The sequence below is a fragment of the Oryzias melastigma genome, linkage group LG21 (genome assembly GCF_002922805.2).
Source record: "Oryzias melastigma strain HK-1 linkage group LG21, ASM292280v2, whole genome shotgun sequence".
Classification (NCBI taxonomy): Eukaryota; Metazoa; Chordata; class Actinopteri; order Beloniformes; family Adrianichthyidae; genus Oryzias; species Oryzias melastigma.
In genome coordinates, this window is record NC_050532.1 from 4,644,713 (window position 1) to 4,664,231 (window position 19,519).

General features: G+C 44.6%; 1 protein-coding gene across 1 annotated transcript in view; it reads right to left on the reverse strand.

The window, feature by feature from the left end:
• si:dkey-100n23.5 (cyclic AMP receptor-like protein A) overlaps positions 1-19,519 on the reverse strand; it is a 79,432-nt gene that overhangs the window by 31,665 nt on the left and 28,248 nt on the right. Inside the window, exons 10-11 of the mRNA XM_024286116.2 lie at positions 17,669-17,716; positions 8,942-9,024 (exon numbers count right to left, since the gene is read on the reverse strand). Of these exons, the coding sequence (XP_024141884.1) occupies positions 8,942-9,024; positions 17,669-17,716 (131 nt within the window). The remainder of the gene's footprint in view (positions 1-8,941; positions 9,025-17,668; positions 17,717-19,519) is intronic.

The following is a 19,519-nucleotide window of genomic DNA, read 5'->3' on the forward strand; positions in this document are numbered from 1 at the left end:
GAGTCAGTGCTCTATTTCCCCCTCTGACTGCACTACATCTCCCAGCAACCCCAGCACACAGTTTTTGGATGCTGCCCACCTGTCTCTCATTAGCCAATCACCCACGGGACACATAAGCAGAGCACAGAGCTTCACTCAGTGCGAAGTATTGTTTTGTGCCCCTCAGCCTGCATTACCGAGTGTTTCTACCTGGACCTGATCCTCGGTGTACCCGCTGCCTGCACTGACCCTCACCTGGACTCTGACAACTCTAGTCTCTTTTTGGATGATCCCATGCCCATGACTGACCTATGGCTGTCTGACCCTGATTTACCATTGTGGGCTTTTAGCTGTACTTAGATTCTGTCTGAACTAATTAACCTCCTGCACATGGAACCAGCTGTCTGCCCGTTTGTGACAAAAATTGCTGGATCATTTTTGAGACGATTGGCTTTATCGACTCCAAGGTCATCTGGACCTGACAAGTTGCTGCTGTTGGCAGCAGTGGATACTCCGAAACAGCAGAGTAGAAAGGCAAAGGTTGTGGCACATGATTGCATTTACCTCACTGATGCTGAAGTAGTTTCAGTGGTGCCGTACTGCTTCTATACTAGCAGACTTTGATTGAATGTGGGTGGAATGTCAAAAATGTTTACAAACCCTAATTTGGTTTGGTTTCCTTTAACATTGTACTTGCTAGAGTGGGAATACCTACAACTTTATGCAGTTACAAGATCTGTTCATTTGGTGGAGGCTTTCCCAAATCTAACACAGACAAGGGAGAAAAAAGCCAAACTAATCTAGTAAATCTGGCAAGTCATTGAACTCATTCCTAAACTAATAATGACCTTAAACCTTTATACCACATTCATCCATTAGGCATTTTATAACCTTTTTAAGATTTGAGGTATTTCACATTCATGTTGTGGGCTGTTGTATCACTTTGGTTTATTTCTACTCTTTGGTTTGATGGATTAACCACCTGTTTTCACACTGGAGTGAAGCGGAACAGGGTTATCCTTTGAAATGAACAGAGACTCTCATTTTCACAGACAAGAATTTTTAAATTTGATCAACACCAGAGATCAAGAAAGACTAAAACAAAAAAATCAAGGAATCAAACTTTGCGGTGGACATAACATCCTTGAGGCAAATGCAACGTTAGCGATATGTGGGTTTTACAAAAAAGTGCTTGAGTTGTATAGATGTGCAGGAGATAGTCCTAAAAACTAGTTTTCTTCTTCTTTCATCACTTCTTTTCCTTAGTCATTGCTAATTTTGGACAATACTACCCCCAAATGAGCAGCTGCTGTAACTATGGGGGGTTTCAACAAATATTTTAAGGTAAAATAAAGCAAATCAAGGCAGCACAGTGATGCAGTGGTCAGCACTGTCACAGTTAGAAGGCCCTGGTTTGAATCCCATCTGAGTTCTTTCTGTGTGGAGTTCTCTTTGTGGGTTTTCTCTGGGTACTCCGGCTTCTTGCAGGTTAATTGGTGATTTTAAATTGCCTTTAGATGAGTGTGTGACCCTACAATGGACTGCCAACTTCTTCAGGCTGTGCCTTTGCCCAACGGTAGCTGGGTTGGCTTTTGGCCTATGGATTTGAAAATGGACAGAAAGATGAAGAAAATAAATCAAGTGAAAAGTTGTTAGAATTTTCTGCCCTTTTTTTGTTCAATTCTTCCCACAAGTGAATCAAGTCCGCTGGACTTTACAACTCTGGCTGCGCCCTGACAATTGTCCTGGTTGGAACAAACATGTCAAATCCAACCGTTCTAACTTTAAAATATTGTGACATGCTAACTTTAAAGAACAGAAATGATAGGGTCTACATCACCACAGAATGAAAACAATTTTCTTCTCATCTTTTTATACTTTCTTCTAAATGTCTACAAGCTAATGGTGGGGAGAAAATTCAGCTTGTGCTGGTTGTTGAGCTGCTTTCTGGTTGCATTCACCAGGGCAAAAACAGTCGCTTCATTGTCCGATGATAGCATGTGATCAGTCACACAAAAAGGAAAAAGCTCCAGTTTGGTAACTTTCTGTCTAAAAGTGGAGCAGCGAATAAAATGGACTTGGAAATCTTCTCATCACTGAGGGAAAACTCATCTAAATAAACCATGATCTGCATTGTACGAGTCTGCGGAGTTGGAAAACTGGAACTTAATCTGCTTTGATCACTGGGTCAATTTGGGGATAACCACTTTGGGCCTGACTCCCACTATGCAAACACCCACGTTCGCATTTGCATATCTAGTTGCCCTCGTGTGAAAATGTCACTAAACATTTCTAGAAGTGGCGCGAAACATGCAAACATGAGCGTGCGCATACACAAGAACGGAGACAGACCCTGGGGACCAGAGCGGGCAACGTTCACTAACAGAATGAAACCCAAACAATGAGACATCCTGTTTCCTGGAACACAACACGGCTCAACTCTGCGCACCGGCGGACACAATTGCACAAAATTTGTTCACAACGTGCGTGGGCCCGATTCAGGTTCCTGCATGCGACTGTGCGACCGCCGATGCCGCAGGTGTTGCCTCGGAGTGTGTTTTCCGTTTGCACATGGGTTTGTCCGTGTGAGAGGCTGTGGCTGAAACCGTGCGCGCGCAGACGAGAGTGCGAGCGGGAGAAAGAGAGGGGAGGAAGGGAGAGCAGATGATAGAGTAGGCTTTAGCGATTCCCTGGAGTGTGAGGCAGCGTTTACGGCACTCTCAGAGCAGCCAGAGTGATGAATATTTAACGACGTGCCTGAAAGAGCAGAGGGAGGGGGAATGGAGTGCGTGCAGGTTCGTGCGTGTTTGTATTTGCAAGCGCTGGTGGGTTGTGTGCCTAAGCGGGAGTGAGGAAGGTTATCTAGCATCTCCCTCACATTAAAGTATGTGCCTATATGCATGTAGAAAGTATATAGTTTCTATATCGCCATGGGCGCACATTTTTGCAAGTCTTTTCCGGTGTCTACCTGGGAACTTTTCGATATATTTTAACTGCCTTGAGTGAATAAGATGCATATATACATATATAATTTGTGTGTGAATATGTCGTATTATGCAAATGCAGGTATTTGGTTGCATATAGCCGCGCACCAGGCAGGCAAGAGTTTGTGTGTGTGTGTCCAGCCTCGGTGAGGCAGCACGCAGTGTGTGCGTGCTTCGCACAGCGCTGCAGGCCAGCTCTCTGTCAGCTCTCTAAATGGGGATGAATAGTGGAGCGTCACTGCTGCTCAATCAGAGACGGATCGCTACGTGGCCTGCCGCGGTCCCCTGTTACACACCCGCGCCTGACCGAGATGCACATGTGTGCACACACAGACGCACACACAGCAGGCGCTGTCACATACCCAGCAAATATCATCTGGGCCCCACAGCATCATGTGGCGATGCTATCGCTCAGGCGATCGAGCCATTCCAAGAGCACGGCATCTGACACCGCAGACGTCTCAGACTTGCAGAGGCTCATGTTTTCTGCACAGATGTAGGTCTTAGTGAGATGTGGAGAAAAAAATCAAATAAAATACCGCTCCAAAAAAGGGCTTTTACATTGAAATGTGAACATTTTCGGAGACGCCAGGTGAAAGTTTTGACCTGGGTTTTTGTCTTTCGGTGTGGGATCGGTTGTTCAAGTAAACAAAACACTGAAGTTTGCAGATACAAACCACAGAGCAGCCTACACAGACACAGAGGAAGAACACATCCAGCAGCGCTGAATGTAAGGTATTCCGAGACGCACACGGCGAACCAACGGAAGGAAGCCGGAGCAGAGAGGAGAAAGAGGGAGAGGGAGCACATCCTGGGATGGAGAACGCCGAATACAGTGAGATAAGCGTTAATGTATCCCCCACCCCAGCTTCATCCCTCCCGTTTGGCTCTTTCTTTCTTCCTCCCTCCATCCATCCCTCCCTCCCTCCCTCCGCTCCTCCGCCTCCTCCCCGTTCTCTTTGAGGGATGAATAATAACTGCTGCTCTGAGATTTCCTCCCTCGTTTTTCAAAGTGCAGAACGGAGATGGGGAAGGTCTGCCTGGCCCGGTTTGCACGTGTGCGCACGCACCCAGAAGCACACACTGAACCACACACCAGACGCACGCACGCTGTCTTGTTCTCGCCGCTAGCCTGGAGGAGGGAAATCAGATCTCCTCCAGAGAAGGGAGTGCGAGGGGGGGGCTTAGACACTCGGCAGCCCATACGAAAATCCCCTGCAAGCACGTATAGACACCACAAAACCCACACCGGCAGCACCGAGGGAAACCAAGAATAACTAGGAGGATGAGAGCTACCTCCTGGATTGACAGGGTGAAGTCAAGGTTACAGACACATGGCCGGTTCAAGCTCCGCCGCCAAGGCCAATTTGCAGTGCTGAAGCACCCTCCTTGAGGCGTGTGACCCTGATTGCTAAAAGCAAGCTCTAAAAAAATAAAAAAAATAAAAAATTGGGAGTTAGGGTTTCCAGACAAACCCCGAGCAGAAGACGAAGAGGAGGTGAAGCAGGGAGGGTGAAGCGGATCTCTCCCTACTGGCGGTGGTCAAAAGAGGGACAAGGGGTGCGCTTCCAGCTGAAAGGAACAGAAAACACCAGAAGGCCATCCGGGGAGGAGCGCTTTCACACGGAGGAGCGGCGCTGCTGAAATCAGCAGCCAGGTTCCGAGGAGAGGGGTTATTTATGCAAACAAGCGCACAAGCGCGCACAGTAGGAATCTGACGAGCCTTGTAAACAAACACACACCCACACCATAAAGTACACAGGGGAGGCGATGTGAGAAGCAGACTGTGAAAACTGTAGTTGTGCCCGGGCAGAGCTCACGCGCACACACACAGTGAAGAGAGGCTGATGGGGAAAAAAAAGAGGAGAATAAGGAGGGAGAGGTGCGAAGGTGTGGGTGCTACTTTTGTGATGCCTAAATGAGGGCATGTGAATGAATGAGCGCGTGAGGTGGGGGTGTGTGTGCGCTAAAATGATGCGTAATGACTTGTCCGTGCGTGTGCGTGCCAGTGAGGACGGGGAAGCGTTCCTATTTCAATTCGCAACAGCTGGTGTCGAATTAACACATTTACCAGCGAGCATTTGGAACAGATTAAAATTGCGTGTGACTGCGTGTTTGTGTGACGGCAGATGAGGGGCCAAAAACAAGAGTGTGTTTGTGCGCGGGGAGCGTGCTCCACACGCCGTGGATCAGGGCAGGGAGAAATGGCACGGAGCGAGAAAGAGAGAGCTCTATCCGACGGCTTTAGCTGCTGCCCTGGGCCGTCTCTCTAAGCCCTGTTTAGGAGGCTTTGGAGCTCAGATAAAAATAATCCCCCACTCAGACACACGCACACGGGAGCGGCGTGCACGCGCGCACACACACACAGACTGAAAGTAGAAAAAAAAAGAAAAACGCGCACCCGACAGGCGATTGCTCACAGACAGACACGGAGGAGCGCACACTCCGGTTGAGGCAGACAAACAAGTGTGCCGACGCGCATGCACACATTCGCCTTGACACCGCCGCCCACCTTTACGCGCACGCTCGCAGCCAAAACGCACACGCGGAGGCTGTCTGCGGCGCGGAAGCAGAGCACGACGACATCGGCACGGCACCGTGACAAACACTTTACACACTCCAGCACTCAGCAGAGGAGAGGAGGGGAGAGGAGGAGGAGGAGGATATGAGCCAGGGGGGAGGGACAGAGGTGAGCGAGGAAGGGGAGCCTAACAAATTAATAGGAGCCGGAGATATATACAGGCAGCGCTGGCGAACGGGGGAAGGGGAGGTGGAGGACGACGACGAGAGAGCAATTCATTCCCGTTTTTCTCCACCGTTCTCTGGAGAAAGGCAGAGCGGAGCCGAGCGGGAGCGTATTTGCTCAAGAGAGGGAGGCCTTTGTGTGGCTGAAGGGAGGAAGAGTGGAGGAGGAAGAGGAAAAAAAGGGTGGTGGTGGTGGTGGGGGGGTGAAATGAAAACACAGAGGCAGAAAGATGGAAAGCGCGAGGAGGAGTAGAAATGTGGAGGCTACAACAAAGACTTTTTGAGCTCAAGAGAGGAGGCAATAAAGGAGGGAAGGAAGGGAGGAGGTGAGAAGGGTATAGGATGCAGTTTGTCATCTTCATCAGCTGACAGCCCCAGGAGAAAAGTAGGGGGGGGCAACTGGAATGGAGGTGAATGAAGAGAGGGGAAGGGTAAAGGGGGTGAGTGGGAGCGGAGGGAGGAGGTGGGGTAATGTTTGAGCCTTTGAAAGACGTTGACCCTGTAATTGACCTGTGTCTCCACCTACATCTCCGCAGCGACAAGCCGAGGTGCTGCAGCTAATCACTTAGTAACCCTGACCTGTCAATCACACCGCTTTGGGTTGGAGTGGGGGGGCAAGCGAATGAAGGAAGGAGAAGATGGTGGCAGGGGGAGTGGGGGGTGAAAGACTAATAACGGCGGCGGGGTTATCATTTACCGGACCTCCCGCCTCCTCCCACACAGCCTCAGCTGATGAAGCCATGGTTTTATAAAAGCCAATAAAATGCTTTATGCTTCCATCACACACACACCCTTCTTTTATACTGCGACGGCAAAGCTTTGTGAAGCTCCGTTCACACCGCCCTCAGCAGCACGCACTCAAGCGGTCACTTCCAATTAAAAGTCTATATAAACCCACGTAAATGTGAATTTCTCGCATCCACTCAAGTTTCTACAATCGTTTTCGAACAAAACGCACTGCAACTGAGCACACGCTGAAAGTTAAACCAGGTCAAACTATGACCAATCAGGGACTCGGATTTGGTAGCGGTGTATGCATGGTGTCCCTTTTAATTCATAGAATTGCTGTTTTAATTGAGCATGTAGAATCAGTTTTAATAAAATTTAGGTTTGTGCCCGGTTGTGTGATTATATGACACAAAGGCCCGATCCAAATTATTCCCTTCTCCCTTCCCCTTAGCCCTTCCCATTCGCTTATCCCTCCGTGTTTGCTCCAAACAGAGGATGATGAAAAAATAGTGTCTCATATTTCGGACGTGACTTTTGTTCGATGACGTCATCAATATCGCCAATCTGCTAGCTTAAGCGTGGAGCTTCCAGCACGTGAATATACATAACAACCTCGATTTTATAACTTTATAAAGGTCATGCTACAACAAAAAGTCATCACTTACATTTAAATGTAAACTTCTGTTGTTCAGAGCGCACCAAAGCGAAGGAAAGTGCTTCTGAACGCGATGCGGTTTAATGTTTGGAGTGTGAAACTTAGAAAATATTAATCCGGACACGACTTTGACTTCAACTGCCACTTCAAATCGAAGGAGGGGGCTAAGGGGAAAGGAGAAGGGGAGAATTCGGATTGAGCCAAAGTCTTTAATTTATCGGAATAAAGTTGTGATAGAAAAAGCCTGGAGCAAGATTTGCGAAATTTGCACTGCCTTGACGTTTCACACGAAGCCTCCTCTGGCTGTAGATGGCTGACATGTGTTAGTGCACAGTAGAAAAAGAACAAGAAGAAGAATCTACCTCGCTGCTTACCCAGTTTGTATCTAAGATCTAGCAAAAATCCTATATAAATGTGCATTTCAGGCTATTATGGTCAAAACTTTTGCATTCACGTGTAGCTATGCAAGTTTCTACGACCATTTTCGGGCTCTACATACAAAATGCGTGGAACTGAACGCATGTTGACCAATTAGGGGCTCGGATTTGGCAGAGATGTATGGATGGCGTCCCGGTCAATTCACAGACGTACCAACCGTTTGAAAATTGATAATAGATGAGAGATTATAAATTGCAATGACACCAAAAGACACCAAGTCTTTCATAATTCGTAATAGAGCTGAAAAAGAAAACTCTGGGAGCAAGACTTGTGAGATTTGAACCACTTTGACATTTCACTCAAAGCATCCTCCAACTGTAGGTGACAGATGGACGCTAGTTAAAAAAAAAATAAAAAAAAAGAAGAAGAATCCTCTCGCTGCTTGTCTGGTTTGAATCTATGTTCCATTAAAAATGGTATATAAATGCACATTTCGGGCTCCCATAGTCAAAACTCTTGCATTCATGTGTAGCTATGCAAGTTTCTATGACCATTTTCGGGCTCTACATATGTGGCCATTGAACGCACGTTGACCAATTAGGGACTCGGATTTGGCAGTATCGTATAGGTGGTGCCCCTTTCAATTCACAGACGTACCAACTGTTTGAAAATTGATCATGGAGGAGATTAAAAATTGCTATGATACCAAAAGACTTTCACATATTGTAATAGATCTGTAAAAGAAAATGGCTGGAGCAACATTTGTGAGATTTGCCCCGCAATAACGTTTCACACAAAATATCTTCCAAATGTAGGTGGCAGACATGCGCTAGTAAAAAGTAGAAGAAGAAAAAGAAGAATCCCTTTGCTGCTTGCCTGGTTTGAAGCTTTTCCAGCTAAAATTCTATATAAATCCGAATTTCGGGCTTCCATGGTCAAAACTCTCGCCTTCATGAAAGTTTCTGCAACCATTTTCAGGCTCTACATAAAAATGCGTGGCTACTGAACGCACGTCAATTTGTAGTGACGTATGGATGGCTTCTCCTTCGATTCACAGATGTCACAATTGTTTGATAATTGATCACGGAGAAGAGATTCACAATTGCTATGACACCAAAAGACATCAAGTCTTTCATATATTGTAATAGAGCTGAGAAAGAAACAGCTGGAGCAAGACTTGTGAGATTTGCACCGCTTTGACATTTCGCACAAAGCCTCTTCCAGCTGTAGGTGGCAGACATGCGCTATAAACTGTAGATAAAAAAGAAGAAGAAGCCCCTAGCTGCTTGTCTGGAGAGAAAAGGGTTTAGTGCGTTCTTGAACGCGCCTCAAATGCTCGGTGTGTACAAAGAGCTTAGATAAAAGACAGCAAGCCGCTTCTCGGGGCGGGGAGCGTCTGGAACAACAGCCATGCGGAGCAGACATGCAAATTACACAAACTCCTGGGCTGCAGGACAGGTGTGCCGGTTACCTGTTGATGAGGGGGCAGATGGACACCAGCAGGTAGACGGAGGGATACCACTTGAGCGGCTTGATCTCCTCAGCCAAGGAAACCTACGGAGAGGAGAAAGTTGACTGGAGAGCCATGTGGAGAAAAGCAATTTCCACATTAACGCGGGTGCCTGGTCTGGATATCTCGCACAGGCGCGCAGAGAGTTGCTGTCTTAACGGGAAGATCAGAGCGCTGAGGCAAACAACAAAGGCCAATTAGAACGTAATAAAATATTAACCTGCAGATAATGCGCAATATCCACACAGTTATGAGAAGAAAGGGGGATTCCAATTAAACTAGAGGCTAATACTTTGCAGTTATGTGAAGGGGGATGAATTCAATATCTCACAGCCAAGCAGGCAGGAAGACAGAGAGATGCAGCAGCTAAAAGTCGAGGAGGGGGAGAGCCTGGTGCTGGAGAGCTTTTACAAGCCGTTATCTAATTCCCATGAGAGGAGGACTCTTGCGTCCGGAAGAGGCTGAGAAGCGCGGCCCCCGGATCGATTTTCTGTGCTGCGCTGTCCCCCCTCCCCATCCCTCCACCCCTTTCCCTCCTCCTCTTCCTCATCCTCTAGGCTAGGATGCAGTATCTGAGCCAGCGCAAAGCCTTCCTCCCTTTCTTTCCCTCTCCCTCTTTGACAGTTGGAGCCAGGAAGCATGCCCACAAGCTCTGGTCTCTACCCCCACATGCTGGAAATTAATTACTCACCAGAAAGGCCCTAAGGCGTGCAAGCTCCAACGCAGGCATTTTAAACAATTCACGCGAAATTCTAGCGGTATTTTATCTTATAAGAGCGTATGTGAGCTGGGGTGTTTTCTAATACAGGAGCCCGTTTCTCTGCGTGTGACAAACCCTGGCTCCGTGTCATAAACTAAACAGGGAATTGTAATTCCCAACCACTGCCCATAAAGGCACATAAGCTTAGCTTTATTAAGGCGCTTTCACGCCAACAGATGGGGTTGAAATGGTCGGGGAGCACCGAAAACTTTTACGTTTGGGTTTCACAACCAAGCGGACAAAACCACAGCACAGCCACTCATTTAGGGGGGGGTACTGCCCAAAAAAAAGGTGTTGACCCAGAAGGACAAAGACCAAAAAGTTCCTTTAACTCCTCACCAAACCAAAAGTCTCCCTCCGATCATCTTTTGATCTACTGTAAAAGTATTACCAGTGGTCTTTTAATTATGATTATGCCATTTTCCAATCCAAAAACTTGTTTGTTTTCTACAACAGTTTCTACAGTTCATTAGAAATTCCCCTGTGATGCAAAGCAACCCCTCCCCTTCCAAAGTAACTCTCTGTTTACCCTCTCTCCCTCTAGCTTATAGCCCAAACCTAACATTACCGATGCAACAAAAAAGGTGAGCAATTATAGAGCGAACCAGCCATACAGTTTGGGGCCAGCTCAGACAGGGGAAAACAAAGACGTTCACGGATCTAGTCGTCTACAAGTGGATGCATCAGAATGGGGCGGAGCAGGAAGCTTATGGCCCGCCCTGCGTACTTTCTACATCACATATACACGATTTTCAAACTGCATTTTTTCGTCTATGACTCGATCACAACTATTTGAATAAAGAAATACTCAAAAATTCTTTTAGTTTAATTTTCTTGATTTATGTCAATCATCAGAAAAATCCCACAAGAATATGTAAAAAAAACACCAAACCAGACATTTCCCAAACTTCTTCAGATTTGCTATGTGGTTTAGTTTTGTCCTCTCTGCATCGTTGCTCATCTTAGCTTTCTTCCTATTTCAAGTGAGTAATTCACCTGTATCCACACTGTTGTCAACCTGCAAGTTCACTTGCAAGTGAACGACAGTATCAGAGTTATCTTGACAAACTCTAGAAAAAACAAAGATTTCTTATCACTTTGAAAGGAACCACGGGACAGTTCACTTCTGTGTTCATACTCCAGAAATTTAGTACAGTAGAAGCGTGTGCTTTAGTACAGGGGTCTCAAACTCGCGGCCCGCGGGGTGATCTTTTGCAACCCCCGTCTTCATAAGAAAGATTCATGTTAGTGTGGCCCGCAAGTCTGAAATGAATGGCACTTGTTGTGTGCACAGCTGAACGAACCAGTCACGGTGAGGTATATGGCTCTGGAGGGCGGGACATCGGCGGGCTGTCCAGTGCCTCTCTCACTCATTCATTCATTCATTCCTTCAGTTATGGCGTTATATTTATGTCAAAACTCCACATAGAATTTAGACATCTCCGCGAGCGTATCAAGCATTCCACACGGACAATTCAGACCCTCGCGAGTGCTTTTTCCCCCTCCACGCGAGAGACTAACTACTTCCGAGCAGAATCTCAGTGAGTGCGCTACTCTCAGCTCAGAAATGAAGGAGGCGCTGTTAATACAAACATTTGAAACTGAATAAAAATCGTTTTCTCTAGTCCAGTGTTTCTCAGTTATTTTCTCTTCCCTATGAAGAACTTATTCTTTCGTGCCCCCCTTCAACTTTCTGCTGCAAATATCATCGGTCTCATTAGTTAATTTGCTCAAGTTAAATGTATATCTCTTCAAAATACTGTACCTTTATTATCATTAAAGGATATAAAAAAACTTCAAAATAATCTGTTTTATTAATTTTTTTCTTTTTTTTTTTAGAATACTTCCAAAACTTTCAGACAAAGTAAAAACAAGTCTTTCTTGTTTCCCTCCACATTAGTGATGAATTCTGTCTTTTCTCAGAGATTCAGTTCTTTTGCATTGGTTCACTGTAAACAGCGGCTCTTTCTGCTACCAAATGGATTTTTAGGTTGTTTTTGCTATATTTAATTTATTATCAACTACTATGTAGGATTATGCACACTATCCATATCTAATGTAAACATGTTTCTATTCACATTCCCCCCAGGGGGGCGCGCCCCACCATTTGAGAAACACTGCTCTAGTCAATTAGTCATCAGTATGTGGTTTCTTCAGTTGTCTGTCTCTGCTGTATGGTCATTGCTATTATTTTATTCATTTATTAATGATAGATTTTTTAATTCATTTTTAAAATGTATTTATTTAATTACGTACGTTTGTGTTATAAAGAGATATCTGAGAACAATGGAATGTTTTATCAGTGGTTTTCTTGTGAAAATCCTGATGCGGCCCAGCCTCACCCAGATTCTGCCTCCAGCGCCCCCCAACTAAATTGAGTTTGAGACCCCCGATTTAGTGGAAAAAACAAAAACATTTATCAGTAAGTGTGATGACGCAGTAACTTTTGACATGATAATGAAAGAGCTAGCGGGACTAAGCTAATTTTCTTCTTCACGTTCTTTATCAACTGTCTGTTGACGATTGTTTTGGGACCACACTGCCCTCTAGTGAGGATCTGCTAAACTGCATGATTTCTCCAAAGTGTTTTGTCCACTTCAGTGTTTAGTAAGTTTCTGGGAGTGCTGTCTGTGATAGCAAATCATAGTAAAAATTATGGTATTACATTATGAAGTTCTCTTTTAAACCGGGTCTATGCCAAAATATTGACCTCAGTGTTGATTATCATGGTACGCTTTGAACCTTGTCTCCATGTTCATGTCTACCTGTTGTTGATGTTTCATGAATGTGATGTGTGAGATTAAAAACATATATTTAAGTCTGGTTTGATAATGCTTGGACACCAAAAAAGACGGAGACTCTGGATGGAGAATATGGTGCAAAACAGATCAGATGTTCGGAGGAGCATTTTTGGAGCGCAAAGACACGAGGCAGAGTGATGGAAAAGGAGGAGGAGGAGAGCGGGTAAAGTGCCTCGTGTTTCTAATCACAGTCCTCGGGTGTCAGAGGCCTCTACACTGCTCGCGAAGCAGAGGGGAATGAAACCGTAATTATGCGGAGCGGGCACAGCAGTCCCGACGTTAATGACACACACTAGATTACAGTCAGTTATCGGGAGCAACCCCTCCCTTTCACCACCCACAGCCCTCGCCCTTGCTGGCGCTCATTTCAGAGAAAGCTCGCTCTAAAAATAACAGCCTCAGGTTTACGGAGGGAATATCCGATCAATGAACTTTTAGGCTGTTTTTTTTACCCCCATTTTGGAGAAAAATTTAGAATGAAAAGTTGGATCCTTTGTGTTTGCTGATATACACATTTTGGAAATAAGAAAGCAAGAAAAGAGACACAATTTTCTTTTCTATTCTTTTCTTACAATTTTTTTGATGATTTGGATGGAGTGGTTGGCATGCTCGCCTCACATTGAGAAGACTGGTTTGAATCTTGACTGGGTCTTTCTTGTGTGGAGTTTGCATTTTCTCTTTGCATATGTGAGACTTTTCTCCGGTTTCCTCCCACAGTCCAAAAGCATGCTTTATAGGTTGATTGGCGACCCGAAGACAGTCCCCTTTGGTTTGAATGTGAGGCTGACTGTCTCTGTGTGGCCCTGTGATGGACTGACAAACCATCCAGGCCAGGGTGTACTCCGCCTTTGCCCCCCAGTAACTGGACAGGCTCCAGCAACCCCATGACCCCAAAAGGCAATAATAAATGAATGAAAGGGACTAATTCTTGGTGCCCTTTTTATCAAAATCCACGGAAATGTGAACGGCGGCTCATTTGACCGCAGTTGGAAAGGATTGTAAATCAATGAAAGAGCATTTTGATGTTAGCTTTCATTATTTTATCAAGAACTCTGAGAAACCAATGATTGAATGTATTGATCACAGCAACGTCAATAAACATTGGAGAATTAGCTAAAAGAGTCTTTGGTGAACTGGAAGGAGAAAGAATCAGGATTTTGGAGGAAGTTCAGTCTATGAAGATCTTCACTTCATCGTCAGCTGACATCCGGATCAAAACGATACAGCTGGACATTACTGATATTGCTGGACATTTTTATGCAGCAGGAGTGAAGATTTACGCTAGCGAGACACAGAGCTATAATCAGGGGATTAGGGGCGGGGTTAGTTCAGCTCCATAAGCCACGTCCTCTCAGAGGAGATTTTGGAAACAGAGGGTTCAGATCAACATGAAAATTTGCTTTTTTAAGACATTTGGGTTGTGGGATTTTGGTTAGAAACTTCATAATCAAAATTAAAACACTAGTGTCAAATTGGGACTTTAAAGCTCAAACATGATCAGGTCAGCCATAAGTCATGCTTTTAACTGAAAGTTGAGACTCCGTGACTCTCAGAGAAGTGCTTACAAAACCAAACCAAAGGACGTTCGGGAAATATAAAAGGCTCAATGAGATACAAGACTGGACATACCGATGCACAAACACGTTATTACTAACAGGAAAGCTTGTGCGGACAGGTAAACAAACTCCCAGCGAACAAGCCACTTGCTATTTGCACAGCCAGGTTTGAAGAGATGGAGCTTCTGTGTGTGACTTTAAAAACCCTCTACTTGTATTTTGGTCTGTGCTGCCCCGGCAGACAACTGGCTAAAGAGGTTGGTCACAACCCCGTGACTCGCTGCGCTAACATCAGTGATGTACGTCAGCGTGCCCACAAGACACACATTCATTGAAAGAGGAGACAACTGTGGCAGCTTTGTCATCGGGACGGGACGGGGGGAGATAAAGATCAATTCTTACGGATTGGGTTCAGCATGGCAATCAAAGAACTACTAACGGCAACTGTCCTCAGACGCCCAACAGGACGAGTTTTCTCTCATTTACACCTGCTGCTACACACTGACGCATGCACGCGTACACACACACACACCAGAGCTCACTGGCATGGCAAGCTCAATCTGGGAGGCTGTTGCTGTTGTTTTAAAGCATCACAGCGCGTGCATAAACTCTCATAAATATTCATGGCCATGAACCTGGCTTGCTGCTTTATTCATGCTGTGCATGAGTACAAGACCGGGAGAGAGACAGACGGAAGGGGCGGTGAGAGAAAGGGGGAGGAAAAAAGAAAAAAAAGAAAGAGGGAGAGTGGGAAAAAAAGATGGAAATGAAGAGAAGCGACAGAGAAAGAGAAATACGGGGAAAGAGTGTGATAAAAACTGCTGCTGACTTATTTACACTCTGTGCTACACATAGCAATTAGCCCACGTGAAGAGCATGTGTGTTGCTGAAACACACACACATCACTGATGAGGGTTACGGCAGTACAGTGTGCAGTAATTACGACTGCCACTTAGGGGCAGCATCTGCATAACCTTAACCCTAACCTGCCCTCCACACCTTACCTCGCTGGGCGGAGACGCAACAGAGAAGAGGTGTGGAAATCTGAGACCGCAGAGGATTGTTGGCTCTTAACTGTCCGCATGTCTGGAAGATGCTTTTGTGGGAACGGTAATTAACAGTCAACCTTTTAATTAGTTGCTTCTGGATGATCAAGGAGGTAATGGTTGATCGTCTGGATGGAGAAAACTGAACTGTTTCTCACTACATTATAATGAAGTTTAGTGAAAAGAACACAGATGAATCCATCCAATTTTGATTATTAAAAAAAAGCTCATAACATTGAAAATAAAATTTGTACAATGCAACCTAACCCTTCAACAAACTAAAATATTGTATTTGTTTCAAAAGCAGTTTTTCAAAAGTAGGACTCAGTTTTCACAGGAAAACGTCTGGAAAGTATGCTAAAATACAGAGGTTCCTCACTATATCGCGGTCTTGATGTTAAGTTGATTTCTTTCAGTGCAGTTTTGTTTTTTGTTTTTTTAAAAAAAAGAAAGGCGCACTGTGTTCTGCGTCCTGATTGGCTGTTGACTGTCTTAAGTCTTCTGTACAGAGTGCGTCCAGCCGGCAAAATCTACATAAATCTTAGCTTGTGCCCAGATCTCCGTTTTCTTTCTATAAAACTGGATGCATTCTTCTGTGATGGTCTGAACTTTAAGAGTTTAAACAATAGAGAAACGTGAAAATGTTTGTGTCTGATAAAAGTGCATTAAGTGTGTAGTGAGGAGTTTTACAACCCTAAAATCCTACTCCGTGGATTCACCTGTTGGGTGTTATTTTTAGAACGTGACCTCTGCGATAAAAGAGGGAACAACTCCAGATGAATGTACGTAGACACATACGTAAACCGAGCCTTTATTACGATGGTTAGTTGGGTCTCAGTAGCTTGTTTCTTTGACTTGGAAGGTGTCAAAATTAACCGGGATTCTGTTGCCAGTAGGAGGAACTCTGGGAAACAAAGGTGCAAGCAAAAAAAAATGGGCAAACCTGTACGGGGCACATCAAGGTCGTAGACCAGGGGTGTCCAAAGTCGGTCCTCGAGGGCCAGTGTCCTACATGTTTTCCAACCAACCTGCCATTGAAGCTCGTTATTTGCCAATAACACCTGATCCAGGTAATCAGCAGCAGATAAGGCAAAGTTTCTAGAAAACCAGCAGGAGGTCGGCCCTCGAGGACTGACTTTGGACACCCCTGTCGTAGATTGCTTGGTAAAACCCGTAGAGTGAACATTTTTTTTACGGGCATGTTGCAAGCGACAAGTCAGAAGACTTATGCAAAACAATACAGCTCATCATATGGATTTTTCGTTTTTTTGACCCCCCAAATTCTGTGAACTATGCAAGTTCTGTTCCCGCGAAAACTGCTATCTCTTTGCCTGCCCTGTACAGGTTTGACCATTTTTAGAGAGGGGCATAATGGCCTGTATGACAGCATCACTTGTACATCATGAGTAAAAACAACTTACAACATCCTTACAAATCATGCCCAATACACTTACCACACACACAACAATTTTGTGATGTCTTTAAAGGGGGAAACACCTGCGCTCCCCTTAATCCTAGAACACTTTCGCTAAAAAAAGTTACACCATCCCTTTTGCCGGGTAATTTTCACCCGATATAATGTACCCAATAAAAAGTATTTGTTATAAAAATTAGATCAAAATATGACAACACATGATAAATTAGAGCAGTTTTATTTTATGTTCAACTGTGGTTTATGTATTAAAATGGAAAATAAAAACATAGGAAGATCCTAAAAAACATCCTTGAAAATTGCTGAAAACTTATATTGGAGATTTGAGCTTTGGTCCACCCATTACTGGGACATGTGAGACTTTACTCAGGGACCATGACACTTAGAAAAATGCAATATATTGAAAATCATGTAAATACTTTTGTTCGGGTGAAAATCACCCAGCTATAGTTCCTCCACAGACTAACCCATTCGAGTGTGTTAGTATACCCTGGTGTGGTAGACCATAGAGTTTAAGGGAATCAAAGTGACTTAAGCGTACTAATTTTTGATGAAGAAGAATAAAAAAAACTAAAAAGGAGAAAGAAAACCAAAAAGATTAGAGAATGTCTGCTGGCATATTTCTTTTGAAGAACACACTAACCAAACAAGTAGCTGGTTTCAGTTCAGAATGTTTGCTGTCAGTTTGGTTTGTTCAGGTGTAAAAGCAAAACCAAAACATTTTTTAACATTTCCTGCAAAGTCAAACTGAAATAGTTCTACCCCAGTACGAAAGCACCAGTACCATTTACCATCGACCGTGTCTCATAAAAGGGACAGATGTTGCAAGCGCCTCCTCTTTTTTTCCTCTTCTCTCCATTTTCTTTGATGCTGACTAATTCCAGAAGGGCAATGGTTTAAACTCCCCTCCATGTGCAAATATACATGCGCAGACACACAGGGAGGAGAGGAGTCAAGGGGTCAAATTTCTCCCCACTGGGCTTGACACCTACCCAGCGTGAGGGCAACAGCTAATCCCGCAGACACTCTAATCCCCGTGAACTGTGTGCATTTGCGTGTGCATGTTGAGCAGTGTGACGGTCAGATTCAGTACCTTTCTTCTCTCCCTCTCTGGGTTGAAGGTTCCCAGCCAGGACTGCATCTGCAGAAGGGGGGGGGGGGAATGAAGGAGGATTATTTGTGGAGGATAAAACGAATTTGTTATTTTGCTTTCCTAATCTGTTGGTTTTTAGCGCCTGCAGAGACCAGACGGAACAAAAATCAAACTCGCTATCAAGCCAGGGAGGAATCCCTCCACCCTCTTACACATCCCCCTGCTAAATTGCCAAACTCACACCGGAGTGCAGAGCTTAGAGACACTGGGGAGCTCTTAACTGCTCCCCGCTTCCAACAAAAAAGATCCCGCTCACACAACACGAACAGAGGAAGGATAAAACACAGAGCTTGCAGAGAAAAGGAGATTTTTCTTTAAAAAAGTGTCAAAGGAGAAAATAAAGCCCACATGGCAGATGTGCAATCTCTAAAAAGAACGTGGGAACATTTCTTTTTTTTTTTTTTTTGCCCTTCCTCTGCGTCCTCTCTCGAGGGGATGCAGCGAAAATGTCAACAGACACGCGCAGAGATGTGCACATCTGCGCACAAGACCGGGATTTGTAATGACGAGACGGGGGAGGTGGTGGGGGAGGGGCCGCGAGGAGTCAGAGGGTTCGTGCAAACCCCAGACGCGGGGGGCGAATCTCCGGAGGTCCGGAGCGAGCCTCCCCGGCATCCGCCAAACCAGAGGCGGCGGGAACAGTGCGAGCGCTAACAACTCCCCTCTGTTCTTCTATTTATTAACTCCATGTTGCCATGGTTTCTCTGCGCTGACGTGAGTGTCATTGTAAGTCTGTGGTACGCGGCTGTGCACGGCGGAGAAGGGCAGTCGTTTGGTCATCAGCCCAAACCTAATCCCCTACACTGTCGTGCTGAGCATCATTATCCATTAAAGTCATCAGAGACTGATAGGGGTGTAATAATTCACCTTAATGATTCAATTCATGTCATTGATGATACGATTCATAGCTGATATTGGTTCATTTTGAATGATCCGATTCAATCCGATTCACTGATCAATCCTTTAGGGATAAATACCTGATACTGAGCTGTGCAGGTGAAGTTTTCTAGATTCCAGAAATATTAATGTCAAATCCATTCATATTTAAGTCTCACAAAGTTCAGCCCACTGTTGCTTTACTTCATCGACATAAACAGAACAATATTAGAACATTACAATATGGTTATATGTCTTCCTAGTGTTTCCACACATTACACTATAATGATAGTTGGTCATTTTTTGCTGTGTTGTCTGCAGTGATACACTTCATCGTTTTTACGTTATAGTAAAATAAACCAACTGTACCTCAATCCAAATGCTATTTTCCAATGCTTATATAAATGATTTATTTCATTTTTAAATGATTTTATAATGGATTTAGATGACAACTTGCCTCAGTCTGGTTAGATCATAGGATTATTAATTGATTAATCTACTAAATTGATTAATCCTTATACACCCAAAAACTGATAATAAATTGCATTATCAATAGGTTTTGGTTATATTACTTGTGTGTATTCACCATTTTGTTAGTTTTCTAAGGTCAGAGCACATATCTTTATCTATTGTAAAATCTATTGTAAAAGTGGTCTTTTAATTATGATAATGCAGTTTTCAGCAAAAGTCAAACAGCCTTTTTAAGACAAGCAGCAAGAGCTCATTTGAAATTTGCTTCCGGGTTGTGGGCGGGACTGACTCTACGTTGATATCCCAGCATTCCTTTGTTTACACTCTCTCCCAGTAGGCTACAGACCCTAAGAAACACACATTAGCATAGAAAGAAAAACCTTTGAGCCAAGTGGCAGCTCAGACGGGGGGAATAAAGACGTTAATGGATCTATGTGTCTGAAA